Below are 17,719 nucleotides of genomic sequence, written 5' to 3' on the forward strand. Positions count from 1 at the left end.
TGCATTCTTGGCCCAAGAATATTCAAACTGCAAAGATTTGGACGCGTTTTGCAGGAAGTTCACGGGCACATTGGGCGCCTATGAAGTGGTCTCTCCTCTGCTCTGCACATTTTACTGAAGACTTGTATGAAACCTCTGATCTGTTGAGGAGCATTGACTGTAAGTCCGTATTGAAAAAGGGTGCAGTACCAACAATTACAGGAAAAGAAAACTCCAAGAAAAGGAAAGTAAATTCAGTTGCACCAGTTCTCCCGGAGTGTGAGCTGAGGGTTGTTGCTAAAACCCGGGACGGAACGTGACGTGACGTGACATATCACTCGGGCAGTGACCTCCTTGTGGTTGTTGCTAAAACCGGAGATGTCCCGTCCCATCCTGGGTTTTAGTAATTGCCTGAGCTGAGTAGTAATGGTGGAGTGTGGAGGAGTAGTTAGCAGTATGAAGAAAATGGAGAATGAGTGGACCAGCCATCTGATTTCTCGACTGGATATGCTTGCCTCAGCAGCAATATCTTGCCCTTACGTGGAAGAAGTGAATAAATGGAGAACTAAAAAACAATTGAAAGTCAGATTGTTTCAAAACAATCGGCCACAAGGTCGGTCTTCAAGAAGTGAGAACACAGATGGGTAAGCTGCGACTCATTTGGAGACAAAACAACAAAAACAACAATGGTTGTTTACCTGCATTTAGATTAATACATGTAACTTGTATTGTGTATTTAAGTTACCGGTATAAGATTATAAGTCAAATCAGTCTTAGTTGAGCAAGTTGGTAACGGTATTTCTTATTTTCACCATAAATTATTTATATGACTTTGGTCTGTAACTGTCAAAGGCCTCGGCCTTAAAACCGATTCCTGCTGTGACATTACGCGCTCAGGGCTGGCTGGCTCAGCGGGGCAGCTCAAATGCCAACTTTGCAGTTGATTTTAACTCTCAAAAAATATATAGTTTTTATTCCCATTTATGCAGCATAAAAGAGTCAAGGATGGAGATACTATCCATTCAGAAATGTATTTAAAAATAAAGGTTCTGTGTATGTCCTTTAATTATTGTTTGTGTCACAATAAAACAGTGTGCACCTTTAAAGTGGTAGGCATGTTGTATAAATCAAATGGTGCTAACCCTCCAAAAATCCATTTTAATTCCAGCTTATAATGCGACAAAACAGGACAAACACCAAGGGGGATGAATGCTTTTGCAAGGCACTGTACATGTGCCCTGCCTCATTCTCTAGGCTGCAGCCGGGTGTACTGTACTGTACTGTAGTTTTGTTTAGTTTTTTCCTACTGCTCTGGTTAATCCATATTTGCAGGACCCTTTAGGTATTTATGAATTTATCCTGATCAAAAGGTACGTCTTTTTACGCCTGTCAAACTTTTTTTCAAATTCATATTTCACTGAATTGAATTGAAATAGAACTTAATTGAAATATAAACTTAAATTTTAGATCGTACACATCAGGTCTATAATACAGTTATATAACCATATGCTAACCATAAGTCAGAGCATAGTAAGGAAAGTCCCATTTCACAGAGCTAAATATGGATTTTAAGATGATTTTAAATTCAGTGAGTTTACAAAAAATTATAAAAGATTATGAACAATACAAACATTTGTATTGGAAAACATGCAGATGAGCTCATTCCCACAGAGCTAGTCATACTCACATGATCTGAAAAGTGAAAGTGAAAGTAGAACAGCAGGTTTCACCTTCGCAGACATGGAGACCGCTCTACTGAGTTATTTTTATCTGTTGCTGTCGGTGGTCATCTGTAAGGGTAATGTAAAACATTATTCTGCTTGTCAGTGTGTGAATTCACTTTGACTTACTGTATATGGAGCTGAAATGCAGTATGGGATTTTTATTGAAGTGAGAATGTTTTCCCCCCACGTCTGCTTCAACTCTGAAAACAAAATACAGAATTGAGGATCTAGAAATAATAGTTTGGCTGTAAAACTGCCAGTCAAGCAGAATCATGAAGAAAATACATTTCTAATTGCTAAATCAATAAATCCAACACAAATGTACTGTGGCATTCGTTAAAAAACAAACAAAAAAAAGAGACATGGGTGTGGTTCATGCAGCAACTTTTTTTTTGTGGAACTGTAGCTGCGCCACTTCTGTACACGATACAAGATGCAACACGTATCTAAAAGACACTAGTTGATGTCTTAGACTAATTTGCATATTAATTGAATTGTCATTATCATTTGCATATGAAAATGTGTTACATGAAGGAGGATTTTTGATCACAGAAATGCAATAGAATAGATCTCATCTCATTATCTCTAGCCGCTTTATCCTGTCCTACAGGGTCGCAGGCAAGCTGGAGCCTTTCCCAGCTGACTATGGGCAAGAGGCAGGGCACACCCTGGACAAGTCGCCAGGTCATCACAGGGCTGACACATAGACACAGACAACCATTCACACTCACACCTACGGTCAATTTAGAGTCACCAGTTAACCTAACCTGCATGTCTTTGGGGGAAACCAGAGCACCCGGACAAAACCCATGCAGACATGGGGAGAACATGTAAACTCCACACAGAAAGGCCCTCGCCAGCCACGGGGCTCGAACCCAGACCTTCTTGCTGTGAGGCGACAGCGCTAACCACTACACCACCGTGCCGCCTGCAATAGAATAGATATTTTAAAAAATATGTTTATACAATTCTTCAATTTCTTTTAATAATGCAGAAAAATGAAACCATAGTAATGAAGAGTCTGGAAATAGACATGAAGTCAAGTCAAATTAGTTTATTTGTATTGTGTTTTTAACAACAGATATTATCGCAAAGCAGCTTTCCAGAAAAATAAAAACTTTAAACATATGAACTAATGAATGTATCCCTAATAAATTTATTTATCCCTGATGAGCAAGCCTGAAGTGATGATGGTGAGGAAAAACTCCCTCAGATGACAGGAGGAAGAAACCTCAAGAGGAACTAGACTCAAAAGGGAACCCATCCTTATTTGGGTGATTACAGATAGCATGATTATAAATAACTTGCTTCTGTAACTGTGTCCTATAGAGTCACAAAGTACAACTGTGTAACCAGGAAAAGCATCATAGTTTAACATGAAGTCTATTTTGTTGAAGTTATAAACTGTTCATTGATGGACACTTGAGTGCAAAACTGAACATGATAACTGCAGTCCTAAAGTGATCATGGTGATTGTAGTCCTCAGCCATCATAGCAAAACTGTAAGTGTCCAGAGCCATCTTCCAAGTGCGACTCTCAACTGTCAAGTCAAGTCAAGTCAAGTTTATTTGTATAGCGCTTTTAACAATAAACATTGTTGCAAAGCAGCTTTACAGAATTTGAACGACTTAAAATATGAGGTAATTTTATCCCTAATCTATCCCCAATGAGCAAGTCTGTGGCGACGGTGGCAAGGAAAAAGCGCAAAACCGTTCACGACAACCGCAGTCCCAAAGTCAGCAAGTCAACTGCAGTCCTAAAGTCAGCAAGTTAACTGCAGTCCCCAGCCACAAAAGCACCACTGCAAGAGTCCAGAGCATCCTCCAGGCGTGACCCCCAACTGTCCACATGGGGCCGCCCTCCACAGGAGCGATGCGATGAGACTCCAACCAGACACAGGGCACCAGGATGAATCGGGCAGGTCCAAGGAGCAGAAGAGGTCAGCATCTTGATCCCAGGACCGACATGTAACTCAGAGGAAATGTCCATATGGGGCCATCCTCCACAGGAGTGATGTGATGAAAATCCAGCCAGACATAGGGCATCAGGAAAGATCAGTCAGGTCCAAAGAGCAGAAGAGGTCAGCACCACTGGTGTTTCATGACTGACATGTAACTCGACAGAGAGACAGACAGGGGGAGAGAGTGGAGGGAAGAGAGATAGAGAATACAGGTTGTTAGGTATGCCCAATGTTGTGTACTGATTAAGAACAGTATACATTTTGTGCTGAGTGCAAGCACGGACTCCGGCAAGACGAACTATGACAGCATAACAAAAAGGGAGAGCCAGAAGGTAACGCAGATGTGAGGGTGCCCTGGGACATAAAGCAGCCAGCCACTACACCATTAACAAACCTGAATGAGCCGGTGTGTGTGTGTGTGTGTGGGGGGGGGTTGACTAAAAGGCTTGACTAAAAAGATGCTTTTTCAGCCGAGACTTAAACACTGAGACTGTGTCTGAGTCCCGAACACTACTTGGAAGGCTGTTCCATAACTGTGTGGCTTAAAAGTAGATAAATGAAACAAAAATATTATACTTGGTCATTTATTTATTGAGGAAAATGATCCAGTATTACATATCTGTGAGTGGCAAAAGTATGTGAACCTCTAGGATTAGCAGTTAATTTGAAGGTGAAATTAGAGTCAGGTGTTTTTAATCAATGGGATGACAATCAGGTGTGAGTGGGCACCCTGTTTTATTTTTCCTGAAAAGGAAAAAGAAAAAAAAGAGTTAAGACTTTAACAAGTGTTAGGACTGGGACTGTTTTGGCCTCTAGAGGCCGCTGTTATTCCCTTTTTCTTGTCATGTTTGTTTTGGCCTCGCCACTGTGTTCTGTGTTTTGTGTTTGTCTTGATTGCCTGTTTCCTGCCCCGCCCTGTTCCTTAATTAGTTTGTGTACTTATACCCCCTCAGTTCAGTCCTCTTGTCACGGAGTCTTTGTGCTGTTATGTTTAACTCCAGTTACCTCTGTTCCGTGTTCCTTGCCTTTGTCTTTGTGGTTTGTACTTTGCTTTTCTTTTTGGACTTGGTATTTGCTGTTTTTTGGATCTTCTGAGCATTGGTATTTTTGCCTCTTCTTTTCTAGTTTTTTGGCTTCTGTATTGACTTTGAACTTTTGGATTTTTTTATTTTTTTCCCTTATATCTTCTGAGCGTTTTTGGACTATACCTTTTGGATTGTACATATTGTAAATAAACTGTTTTTTGCTACTCTACTTTTGCCTCACGCCTCTGCACTTGAGTCATCCCCCCTGGTGGCCTAGTGGGGGTTTGCTGGATTATCACACCAGCGAACCGGGTTCGAATCCCAGCAAAACCCTAACAAACAAGGAAGCTGATGCGTAACTAAAGCGAGTGAGTCTGGATTCAAAGGACCTTATAGGTAGCTTCTTCTTCTTGGGGTTTTATGGCGGTTGGCAAACAACGTTTTGGTGCAATACCGCCACCAACTGGTATGGAATGTGGATCGGGCTCTATCTTGTCTTAAAAATAATATGTGGTGGTGTAGTGGTTAGCGCTGTCGCCTCACAGCAAGAAGGTCCAGGTTCAAGCCCCGTGGACAGCGAGGGCCTTTCTGTGTGGAGTTTGCATGTTCTCCCTGTGTCCGCGTGGGTTTCCTCCGGGTGTTCCGGTTTCCCCCACAGTCCAAAGACATGCAGGTTAGGTTAACTGGTGACTCTAAATTGACTGTAGGTGTGAATGTGAGTGTGAATGGTTGTCTGTGTCTATGTGTCAGCCCTGTGATGACCTGGCGACTTGTCCAGGGTGTACCCCGCCTTTCGCCCGTAGTCAGCTGGGATAGGCTCCAGCTTGCCTGCGACCCTGTAGAAGGATAAAGCGGCTAGGGATAATGAGATGAGATGATAATAATAATAATAAATTCTCTCCATCAATTTCACTCTTCTGAAATACTGAACCAAAAATAAATAACTTTTCTCTCAAGAGCTTCTTTGTAAAAGGTCCTGCAAATCCAAATTTAACTTAAGTTTTTCAAGGTTCAGTCTCAGTTCCCTTCTCACTGTTTCGTATTTTGGACAGTAAATCAAAACATGTTCTATTGTTTCTTCTCATCTCATTATCTCTAGCCGCTTTATCCTGTTCTACAGGGTCGCAGGCAAGCTGGAGCCTATCCCAGCTGACTACGGGCAAAAGCCGGGGTACACCCTGGACAAGTCGCCAGGTCATCACAGGGCTGACACATAGACACAGACAACCATTCACACTCACATTCACACCTACGGTCAATTTAGAGTCACCAGTTAACCCAGAGGTGGGCAAACTATGGCCCGCGGGCCACATCTGGCCCGTTGGTGTTTTTAATCTGGCCCGCGGAAGACAATCATATAAGCACGATTGAGCAGATCTATAAACTATAAGCGTCAGTGTTATCACGTAGACAGGTGTTCTAGAGATCCGTCTTTCCAGTCAGTCGTATTCACGCGAGATTACATTTGCAGAGTGGTGCAGCGCGTGCCATGGAAGTCATTCTGGTGCCTGTGCCACTGGTGATCTCGAGAACACAGGATAAAACTTTACAATGAGTGGTCCTAAAAAAAGAAAAGTGGACAGTGAGTGCAGGGTGTTCAATAAAGAATGGACAACTAAATATTTTTTTTACTGAAGTCCGATCAAAGGCTGTATGCCTTATTTGCAAAGAAACCGTTGCAGTTTTAAAGGAATATAACATCAAATGGCACTTTTCCTCCAAGCATGCTAATTATGCTAACAACCAGTCAGTGCAAGAACAGACGAATACAGCTCAGCGGTTGCGGAGTGAATGTGAGTATTAACACTTTCTCATTTTAAAACTATGTTGGAGCTGTAATAAGATGGTAGTCACGTGTTTACAGACATAATATAAAAAGTATAACTCTTAGTAATTTTGGTTGTTGTGGGTGGCTGCTGTAGTGCTGGTGTTTGTTTTTAAGTACCGTGTGCTTTTGGGTGTCTGCTCCGCCCCTCATTTATGTCCCTGTCTGCTATTATAGGTGTATTATGAGCAGCTGACCTTGCTTCTGCTTATATCTGTTCCTGGACTTTTGCCTGTGGAGGTTATTCTGATCTATGAGTGGCCTTTTGGAATATGAAAACCTGTTTGGAACCTGTGTTTTGATTTTTTGAGGACTGGAAATATTTCAGTGAGTGACTTTGAACCTGAAAACCAGTTTGGAGTTTTTTGCTTTCTTGAGCTGTTTTGTTTGATTTTGTGGGCTGGATGGATCCAGTGCCAAACCACTGAACTGCAAACATGTTGGCATGGTGTGGTACTCAAACTGTTGAACTGCAAACATTTTGGAATGGTGTGGTACCTCTCCTACTAATGGTGGTTGGTTGTACTGGCAGGCTGGAAGTGGATGGTTAAAAAAAACACTCAGGTGTAAATCTACGAGTTCAGTGAAATGTACAAAAATGATATGTACTGATATGTAATTTAGTTCAATTTAATGATATGCAATTTAGTTGTATGTATAAAATGATACAAATATACAAATACACTGGCATCCTACTCATCCTGGCAGCTCAAAGATGTAATTTAAGAATTAAGTGTGCTACTTTTCTTACTGTCACGTGTGTTTGTGTGTGTGTGTGTTTGTGTGTGTGTGTGTATAACTTTTCTGGATGGATCCAGTGCCAATCTATTGAACTGCAAGCATTTTTCTGCTCTGCCTTTGTTGACTGAGAACTAAAATAAATGTCAATCTGATCTGCATTTGGGTCTCTGTCAGTGAAGGCCTTACAATAACACTAAAGCTTTTCCGGTTTATGTTCGATATGTATGAATTTGGTGTTGGCCCGGCCCGCCTGGCAAATTTCAAAAGTCAATGTGGTCCCTGAGCCAAAACGTTTGCCCACCCCTGAGTTAACCTAACCTGCATGTCTTAGGACTGTGGGGGAAACCGGAGCACCCGGAGGAAACCCACGCGGACACGGGGAGAATTGCCCGCCTGGCAAATTTCAAAAGTCAATGTGGCCCCTGAGCCAAAACATTTGCCCACCCCTGAGTTAACCTAACCTGCATGTCTTTGGACTGTGGGGGAAACCGGAGCACCCGGAGGAAACCCACGCAGACAACATGTAAACTCCATACAGAAAAGCCCTTGCCGGCCATGGGGCTCGAACCCAGACCTTCTTGCTGTGAGGTGACAGCACTAACCACTACACCACTGTGCCGCCCCTATTGTTTCTTTTTGACTGCAAAATTCACAACTTCCTGTATTATGTTTCCTTATTGTAAATAAACTGCTATTTAATCCTGTATGACCAAAACGCAGCCTAGTCATGACAGTGGGTGGTAAAAGAGAGCAACTGGACTTGCTTGAAGATTCTTGAAGACGTTTCACCTCTCATCCGAAAGGCTTCTTCAGTTCTGTCTGAGTAGTAGGGAGTATCAGGTATTTATCCTGTCATGGATGAAAAGCTCATCTAAAGTGTCGTTGAGTCATCCTGTTGGTGTGGGTCACTGGGGGCTGGATGTGAACGGCCTCAAGAGTTGTTAGGGTGATCAGTGGATTGCCCGTTATGGTGATCAATAGAATGCTGATTCTCTCTGTCCTCCTGTGAGTCACTGAAAACAGCTGGGTTTGGGTGTGCATTCAGTTGTCTGGGAAGTGTGCCAAGGACTGCATTGTAGGTGGCTGATAAATGTCTTAGACCCCCACCTCTGTTCAGTGATGGCCATTCCAGGTTGACAAAAAAATGGCTTCTTTAACGCCTCGCTCATACCAACGATCCTCTCTGGCTAAAATGTGTACGTTGCAATCCTGAAATGAGTGTCCTTTGTTGTTAAGATGAAGGTAGACAGCAGAGTCCTGGCCTGAGGAACTGGCTCTCCTGTGTTGAGCCTGTGAAGCGGTTGTTTTGTTTCCCTAATATACGTCCGTGCATTCCTCACTGCACTGAATTGCATACACTACGTTGTGCTGTTTGTGTCTGGCTATTCTGTCCTTAGGGTGGACCAGTTTCTGCTTCAGGGTGTTACTGGGTCTGAAATGTACTGGAGTGTTGTGTTTGTAGAAGATCCTCCTGAGTTTCTCAGATAGACCAGAAATGTAGGGAATGATAATGTTCTTGCATTTGTTCCTGTTATCCTCCTTGTCCATTATGTTCCTTTTTCTGCTCTTGAAGAAAGACCAGTTGGGATACCCGCAGTTCTGAAATGCTTTCTTGATGTGATTCTGCTCCTTCTCTTTTCCCTCTACCGTTGTAGGGATGTTCTGAGCCCTGTTTTGCAAGGTCCTAATGAGCAGAATCGGATGAGAGGTGAAACGTCTTCAAGAATCTTCAAGCAAGTCCAGTTGCTCTCTTTTACCACCCACAGTTACTATGACCTGGATGACTGAGAATCTTCACAGACACCTAGTCATGACAGTTTCTTCTCTCCTTGTGTTTCTCATCACACCTATTTTCTATGAATTCCATAAAACCACTTTCCTGTTCTCTCTTCTTCCCATGTTTTTGCCACCTTTCTTTCAACTTTTGCTAAATTACAGTCTTCATTTCTATTTTGCTGAAGGGCACTCTGATGTCAACTTGATTTGTTCTTGTGGTTTCCTTTGCACATTTATCCGCTATTTCATTTCCTTTGAGTCCTATATGTGCTGGTGTCCAAACTAGTGTCACATTCAGTCCCATCATTTGAATCCTGTATAGTGTTTGTTGTATCTCTATTAGAACATCTGGCCTGCTGTCTGACTGACTGTACTTCAAGCTGCTTAATGAAGCACTGGAATCGGAGCATATTACTGCTCTTAGTGGTCCCACGTCTTTCACTCACTGTAGTGCTAACAAAATTGCCAGCATCTCCCCCATGTATATAGATAATCCATCACTGATTCATTTCAAATTTCTAATATTCAATTCTGGAACTATGACCCCTTAAGGTAGCTGTGAATTTCGGCTGACCAAAAGTTACTGAGAATATTGTTGTTGTTGTTTAATTCATGCCTATCTAAAAATGACTCTGTTGCAAAGATTAAATAATTTGGACTTGAATCAAATTAAAATCCAAATTTGATGAACTATAAACTTTGGCTTATGATACAAACAATGTCAGGTTTACAATACAGTTCCACAAGCAGATGCTAAATAAGAGCACAGTGTAGAAAGTACCAGGGTTAGAGCTCTTATTTTATTTCTTGTCATTTATAAAGCGTTTGACACAATGGAACATAATTTTATTTTTGAGAATTCACATCTCATCTCATTGTCTCTAGCCACTTTATCCTGTTCTACAGGGTCGCAGGCAAGCTGGAGCCTATCTCAGCTGACTATGGGCAAGAGGCAGGGTACACTCTGGACAAGTCGCCAGGTCATCACAGAGCTGACACATGGGGACAAACAACCATTCACACCTATGTTCAATTTAGAGCCACCAATTAGCCTAACCTGCATGTCTTTGGACTGTGAGGGAAACCGGAGCACTTGGAGGAAACCCACACAGACATGGGGAGAACACGCAAAGGTTTGAGCCCTTGCCAGCCACTGGACTCAAACCCAGGACCTTCTTGCTGTGAGGCGACAGTGCTAACCACTACACCACCTTGGAATGCCTCCCACGTTTTCAATTTTAAAAACATGCCCAATTCCCCCTGTAAATATTTCTATGAATCTATTAGTATATTTCTATATTTCTTAGTTGATGCATTCAACATTGCTCCAGTGTAGAAAGTATTAAGATAGTGGATCAGATGTATGGTATTATCAAATGAAACATGTTTATTTATTTTAAAAGATATTTTTGGGCTTTTTTCACCTTTATTGGGTAGGACAGTGTAGAGACAGGAAATGAGTGGGAGAGAGAGACAGGAAGGGATTGGGAAATGACCTCAGGTCGGAATCGAACCCGGGTCCCAGATTTATGGTATGGCACCTTATCTGCCTGAGCCACGACGCCCCCAAATGTTTATTTTTGAAGGAGAAGAATAAGGCTCCTATTACACTCCATTCCAGTTCTTTTCAGAGGCTTCAGGTTTATCAGTGAATCAAAATAGATCTGAAGTAATGACTGTGTGTAACTGTCCATCCATGGTGGCCCGTCGGGTCCAATGATGACATCTATGTGTGGTTGTGGACTCACAGATGGCTCTGGAGTCTGATGCGGGATCTGCATGTACATCCGCAGTGAGGGCAAGAAAACTGTTCTGAATCACTGAGTGCCTTGGCTGCCACCTTTCTCCGAGCACGCGCCATGGTGATGTTGTCTTGCCGGTTGTCTTCAAGGTTTTCCTGGGCAAGGCATGTCAGGACACACCAGTTGACTAAAAGGCTTGACTAAAAATATGTGTTTTCAGCCGAGACTTAAACACTGAGACTGTGTCTGAGTCCCAAACACTACTTGGAATCAAATCAAATCAAGTTTATTTGTATAGCGCTTTTAACAATAAACATTGTCGCAAAGCAGCTTTACAGAATTTGAACGACTTAAAACATGAGCTAATTTTATCCCTAATCTATCCCCAATGAGCAAGCCTGGGGCGATGGTGGCAAGGAAAAACTCCCTCAGACGACATGAGGAAGAAACCTCGAGAGGAACCAGACTCAAAAGGGAACCCATCCTCATTTGGGCAACAACAGACAGCCTGACTATAATATTAACAGTTTTAACAGGTATAACCCTCAACTGTCCTCATGGGGCCATCCTTCACAGGAGCGGTGCGATAAAACTCCGACCAGACACAGGGCACCAGGATGGATCAAGCAGGTCCGAGGGGCAGAAGAGGCCAGCATCTCAATCCCAGGATCAACATGTAACTCAGAGGGACAGATTGGGGGGGGAAGAGAGAGAGAAAGAAAACACAGGTTGTTAGGTATGCCCTAAGAATGACAAGTATTAAATCTGTGTGGTAGGCTCGCAGAGACGAGAGTCTTTACATCAGGCATAACACACAACAATGGCATGTTAATATGGTAAAAAATATATCATGACCTGCTCTGGCTGGATGCTTGATTGGGTGATGGGAGCACACTCCTCAGCAATGATGAGATGCAGATGGGACCCTTAGGGCTGGCCAAGACAATTCAGTTACATTTCACCGGGTCTGGGACATGCAACAGGATGTCTGACGGCCGATTCCCTGCAGGCTACGATAGCCAGTCGAGGTCTCCACCCTCTCCACCAAAAGATTTCCTGTTGACTCCATGTAACTCAGAGGGACAGATTTGGGGTGGGGGGGAGGGAAAGAAAACACAGGTTGTTAGGTATGCCCAATGTCACCTGAATAAGTAGGAGCAGTATACATATTGCACCGAGTACAAGCAGGGACTCCGGCAACTAACTATGACAGCATAACTAAAAGGAGAGAGCCAGAAGATAACACAGGCATGAGGGAGCCCCGGGACATAAAGCAGCCAGCCACTACACCGTCAACAAACTCGAGTGAGCAAGCGAGTGGGGACTGACAGCATCCGTACATCCCAGTTTACCAAAACACTCTATGTCGGAGGACCACCAGATCTACTCCTTTACCTCATAAACACCATTAACAAAAGGCTTGACTAAACAGATATGTTTTCAGCCTAGACTTAAATGCTGAGACTGTGTCTGATTCCCGAACATTACTTGGAAGGCTGTTCCATAACTGTGGGGCTTTGTAAGAAAAGGCTCTGCCCCCTGATGTAGCCTTCACTATACGAGGTACCAGCAGATAGCCTGCACCTTTTGATCTAAGTAGGCGTGGCGGGTCATAGAGGAGCAGAAGTTCACTCAGGTACTGTGGTGCTAGACCACTCAGCGCTTTAAAGGTCAATAGTAGTATTTTATAATCAATACGAAATTTGATTGGGAGCCAATGCAGTGTGGATAAGACAGGCGTGATGTGGTCATATTTTCTAGTTCTAGTAAGGACTCTTGCTGCTGCATTTTGAACTAACTGGAGTTTGTTTATGCACTTATTAGAACATCCAGACAGTAAGGCATTACAATAATCCAACCTGGAGGTAACAAAAGCATGGACTAGTTTTTCTGCATCATGCAATGACATTAAATTTCTTATCTTTGCAATATTTCTGAGATGAAAGAAAGCTATCCGGGTGATGTTATCAATGTGAGTTTCGAATGAAAGACTGGGGTCAATAATCACTCTGAGGTCTTTTACTGCTGCACGTGAAGAAACAGAAAGGCCACCCAGAGTCACTGTGTAATCAGAAAACTTACTTCTAGCTGTATGTGGTCCTAGCACAAGTACTTCAGTCTTGTCAGAGTTAAGCAGAAGGAAATTAATAAGCATCCAGTGTCTAATGTCCTTAACACATTCCTCAATTCTATTAAGCTGGTGTCTCTCATCAGGTTTTGCAGAGACATACAACTGTGTGTCATCAGCATAACAGTGGAAACTAATACAATGTTTACGAATAATATCACCCAGAGGTAACATATATAGAGAAAAAAGCAGTAGACCCAAGACAGAACCTTGTGGAGCACCAAACTTTACCTCGGTACGTCTAGAAATATCACCATTTATATCAACATACTGATAACGATCAGTTAGATAAGACCTGAGCCAGGAGAGGGCCATTCCCTTAACTCCCACAACATTTTCTAGTCTATCCAGAAGAATGGAATGATCAATGGTATCAAATGCTGCACTAAGGTCAAGCAACACAAGCAGCGAAACACAGCCCTGATCAGACGCCAACAGTAGGTCGTTTACTACTTTAACCAGTGCTGTCTCTGTGCTATGATGAGGTCTAAATCCTGACTGATACATTTCATGGATGTTATTCCTATGTAAATATGAGCATAACTGCTGTGCCACAGCTTTTTCAAGGATCTTGGAGATAAAGGGGAGGTTTGATATTGGCCAATAATTGGACAGCTGACAGGGATCAAGGTCAGGTTTTTTAATCAGGGGTTTGATAACTGCTAGTTTAAAGGATTTGGGTACATAGCCAATCATAAGAGAAGAATTTATTATTTTTAGAAGCGGTTCAATTACTCCAGGCATTATCTGTTTGAATAGATGTGTAGGTAACGGATCTAGTACGCAAGTTGAGGCTTTTGATGTAGAGATTAATGAAAGTAATTCAGTTTCTTTAGGGGAGTAAAACATTCTAACTGATGATTTGATACAGTTATATTGTTAAATACAAGGTCACTTTCATTGTCTAACCTTAAGTTAGTAGTTTGAATTTTTTGTCGGATATTCTCAATTTTGTCATTAAAAAATTCATGAAGTCGTTGCTACTACATACTGCAGGTGTGCATGTGTTGATAGTGGACTTATTCCTGGTTAATTTTGCTACAGTATTAAATAGGAATCTAGGATTATTTTTGTTATCTTCTATTAGGGAGGAGAGATATGTTGATCCCGCAGCACTAAGAGCTTTTCTATACTTCAGGAAGCTCTCCTTCCAATCTAATTTGAACACTACCAATTTTGTTTGACGCCATTTACGTTCCAATTTTCGAGTGGTCTGTTTTAATGTGTGAGTGTCATCATTATACCAGGGTGCTAATTTTTTGTCTCTGACCATTTTCCTTTTTAGAGGAGCTACATTATCTAAAGTATGGCGGAATGTTGACTCTAAGCATTCAGTTGCCTGATCAAGTTCTGCAGGGTCTGACAGTGACCCAATCAAAGTTGACAGCTCTGGGAGATCATTTATAAAGCTCTGTGCAGTAGTTGACATGAAAGTACATTTATTACAGTAGCGTGGTGAGGTGCATATATTATTACTCAGACATAGATTGAATGAGATGAGACAATGATCTGAGATAACTTCAGACTGTGGAAGTATGACTATATTGTCTACGTTTAATCTGAATGTTAGTATTAGATCAAGGGTGTGACCACCATTATGGGTTGGTCCTATGACATTCTGCTTAATCCCGACTGAATCTAAGATGGACACAAACGCTGTTTTTAAAGGGTCTTCTGGGTTATCGAAGTGAATATTAAAATCTCCGACAACTAAAGCTTTGTCTAAGGAAACAACCAGATCTGAGATAAAATCTGCAAATTCAGAAAGAAACTCAGAATATGGCCCCGGGGTCCTGTAAATAATAAGCAATGGAATTAACTGGGTAGACTTATTTTTCGAGGCTACATACATTATATGAGTGTGAAGAACTTCAAATGTATTAAATTTATAGCCAGGTTTTTGTGTTACACCTAGATAATCGTTATAAATAACCGCGACGCCTCCTCCTCTGCCAGTTAGACGAGGCTGGTGTATATAACTGTATCCAGGAGGATTCGCTTCATTTAATGCTATATATTCATTTGGCTTAATCCATGTTTCTGTTAAACACAGTACATTAAACTCCTGATCAGTAATGAGTTCATTAACCATTAGCACTTTAGATGTAAGAGATCTAATATTTAATAGCCCCACCTTTAGATCAAAGGTGCTGGCAGCAGCTGTACAGTCAGTATGATCTAATTTTATATTGATTAGGTTACTGGAACAAACTCTCTGAAAATTTCTACCTTTTTGTTGAGCTCGGGGAACAGACACAGTCTCGATGTAGTGGACCCTGAGTGACGACTCTGTGCAGCTAGCAGACAGTCGGTTTAGCCTGTTCGTCTGCTCCCTGGCCTTGGCTCTGGATTGTCAGAAATTAACTAGGCCTGTTCTGAGACTATGACCTATGCTGCAGGAAATGAGAGCAGCACCTTCCCGAGTGGGATGGATACCATCCCACCCTAACAGGCCAGCAGTGCCCTCAAAATTAGCCCAATTATCTATAAAGCCCACACTGTTTTCAGAGCACCACCTGGACAGCCAGCAGTTCAGCGACCATAACCTGCTGTAAGCTACATCGCCACGCCGCATTGGGATGGGGCCAGAGCATACTACAGCATCGGACATCGCCTTCACTAATTTAAACACCTCTACAAAGTTACTCTTAGTAACCTCAGACTGACAAAGGCGTATATCTTTAGCTCCTGCATGGATAACTATCTTTGAGAACCTGTGCTTGCCTAGGACCCTAAGATTACCTGCTATGTCCGGCACCCTGGCTCCCAGTATACACCTGACTAAAGCTGCTGGTGCCCCTAAAGGCTGAGCTAATTTCACATGCTGTATGATAGAGTCCCCTATAACCAGAGCTCTTTCAGGTTTCTCAGTGGGTGCATCACTAAGGAGAGCAAACCTGTTCGGCATGTGACGCGGAGAGGAGTGGTGCTCCCGTGGGCAAGCCTCAGCAGTAGCTTTGGCTCTACGCTTATGCCGCCGAGCCGTCACCCATTCGCCCCGCTGTAAGGGCTCTAATGCCGGAGTTGGGGGATTACTAACTCCACCTAGGGCATCCAGACTTTCCCCTACAGAAACTACACTGTTCTCACGCTCACTGACCTTCTCTAAAGCCTGGACACACGCTTCTAGCACTGAAATCTTCTCCGTCAGAGAGCTAACTAATCTGCACTTATCACAAATAAAGCTAATAAAGCTATCGCTAGCGACGGAGGAAGAATGACTAAACATCCTGCACTCAGCACACTGAGCAAGCTGAAGGTGTGCAATGATGAAAAGATTCACGTACCTTAAATGAAGATCTGTTGATATTAAAGCAGATCCGATGTGGATGGCCTCCGCTTGTGGTCTTTACACAGGAGGAGAGAAAAAGAAAGCTTCCGGTCTCGACATTCTTCCGAAAAAAGAAAGAGAAAAAAACGGGAAAAAAAACGGAAAAAGACTTGGAAGGCTTATGGAAGGCTTATGGAAGGCTGTTCCATAACTGTGGGGCTTTGTAAGAAAAGGCTGTGCCCCCTGATGGACAGTGGTGCTTGAAAGTTTGCGAACCCTTTAGAATGTTCTATATTTCTGCATAAATATGAGCAAAAACATCATCAGATTTTCACACAAGTCCTAAAAATAGATAAAAAGAACCCAGTTAAACAAATGAAAGAAAATATTATACTTGGTCATTTATTTATTGAGGAAAATGATCCAATATTACATATCTGTGAGTGGCAAAAGTATGTGAACCTCTAGGATGAGCAGTTAATTTGAAGGTGAAATTAGAGTCGGGCGGCACGGTGGTGTAGTGGTTAGTGCTGTCGCCTCACAGCAAGAAGGTCCTGGGTTTGATCCCCGTGGCCGGTGAGGGCCTTTCTGTGCGGAGTTTGCATGTTCTCCCCGTGTCCGCGTGGGTTTCCTCCGGGTGCTCCGGTTTCCCCCACAGTCCAAAGACATGCATGTTAGGTTAACTGGTGACTCTAAATTGACCGTAGGTGTGAATGTGAGTGTGAATGGTTGTCTTTGTCTATGTGTCAGCCCTGTGATGACCTGGCAACTTGTCCAGGGTGTACCCCGCCTTTCGCCCATAGTCAGCTGGGATAGGCTCCAGCTTGCCTGTGACCCTGTAGAAGGATAAAGCGGCTAGAGATAATGAGATGAGAATGAGAAATTAGAGTCAGGTGTTTTTAATCAATGGGGTGATAATCAGGTGTGAGTGGGCACCCTGTTTTATTTAAAGAACAGGGATCGATCAAAGTCTGATCTTCACAACACATGTTTGTGGAAGTGTATCATGGCACAAACAAAGGAGATTTCTGAGGACCTCAAAAAAAGCGTTGCTGATGCTCATCAGGCTGAAAAAGGTTACAAAACCATCTCTGAAGAGTTTGGTCTCCACCAATCCAGAGTCAGACAGATTGTGTACAAATGGAGGAAATTCAAGACCATTGTTACCCTCTCCAGGAGTGGTTGACCAATAAAAATCACTCCAAGAGCAAGATGTGTAATATTCAGCGATGTCACAAAGGACCCCAGGGTAACTTCTAAGCAACTGAAGGCCTCTCTCACATTGGCTAATGTTAATATTCATGAGTCCACCATCAGGAGAACATTGAACAACAATGGTGTGCATGGTAGGGTTGCAAGGAGAATGCCACTGCTCTCCAAAAAGAACATTGCTGGTCATCTGCAGTTTGCTAAAGATCATATGGACAAGCCTGAAGGCTACTGAAAAAATGTTTTGTGGATGGATGAGACCATAATAGAACTTTTTGGTTTAAATGAGAAGTGTTATGTTTGGAGAAAGGAAAACACTGCATTCCAGCATAAGAACCT

General features: G+C 42.6%; 1 protein-coding gene and 1 long non-coding RNA gene across 4 annotated transcripts in view; both read left to right on the forward strand.

Moving 5' to 3' along the window:
- The first annotated feature begins 1,693 nt into the window (after window positions 1-1,693).
- The window catches only part of LOC132897976 (uncharacterized), a 76,082-nt gene continuing 60,056 nt past the window's right edge, over window positions 1,694-17,719 (forward strand). For all 3 annotated transcript variants that reach the window (XM_060939292.1, XM_060939294.1, XM_060939293.1), the window contains exon 1: window positions 1,694-1,777. In XM_060939292.1, the coding sequence (XP_060795275.1) occupies window positions 1,720-1,777 (58 nt within the window). In that variant the 5' untranslated portion in view covers window positions 1,694-1,719. The remainder of the gene's footprint in view (window positions 1,778-17,719) is intronic.
- LOC132897979 (uncharacterized) lies at window positions 6,411-7,412 on the forward strand. Its single transcript, XR_009656432.1, has 2 exons — window positions 6,411-6,481; window positions 6,691-7,412. It is a non-coding gene; the product is annotated as an uncharacterized LOC132897979 (long non-coding RNA).

This window comes from Neoarius graeffei, chromosome 14, assembly GCF_027579695.1.
Source record: "Neoarius graeffei isolate fNeoGra1 chromosome 14, fNeoGra1.pri, whole genome shotgun sequence".
NCBI classification, from domain to species: Eukaryota; Metazoa; Chordata; class Actinopteri; order Siluriformes; family Ariidae; genus Neoarius; species Neoarius graeffei.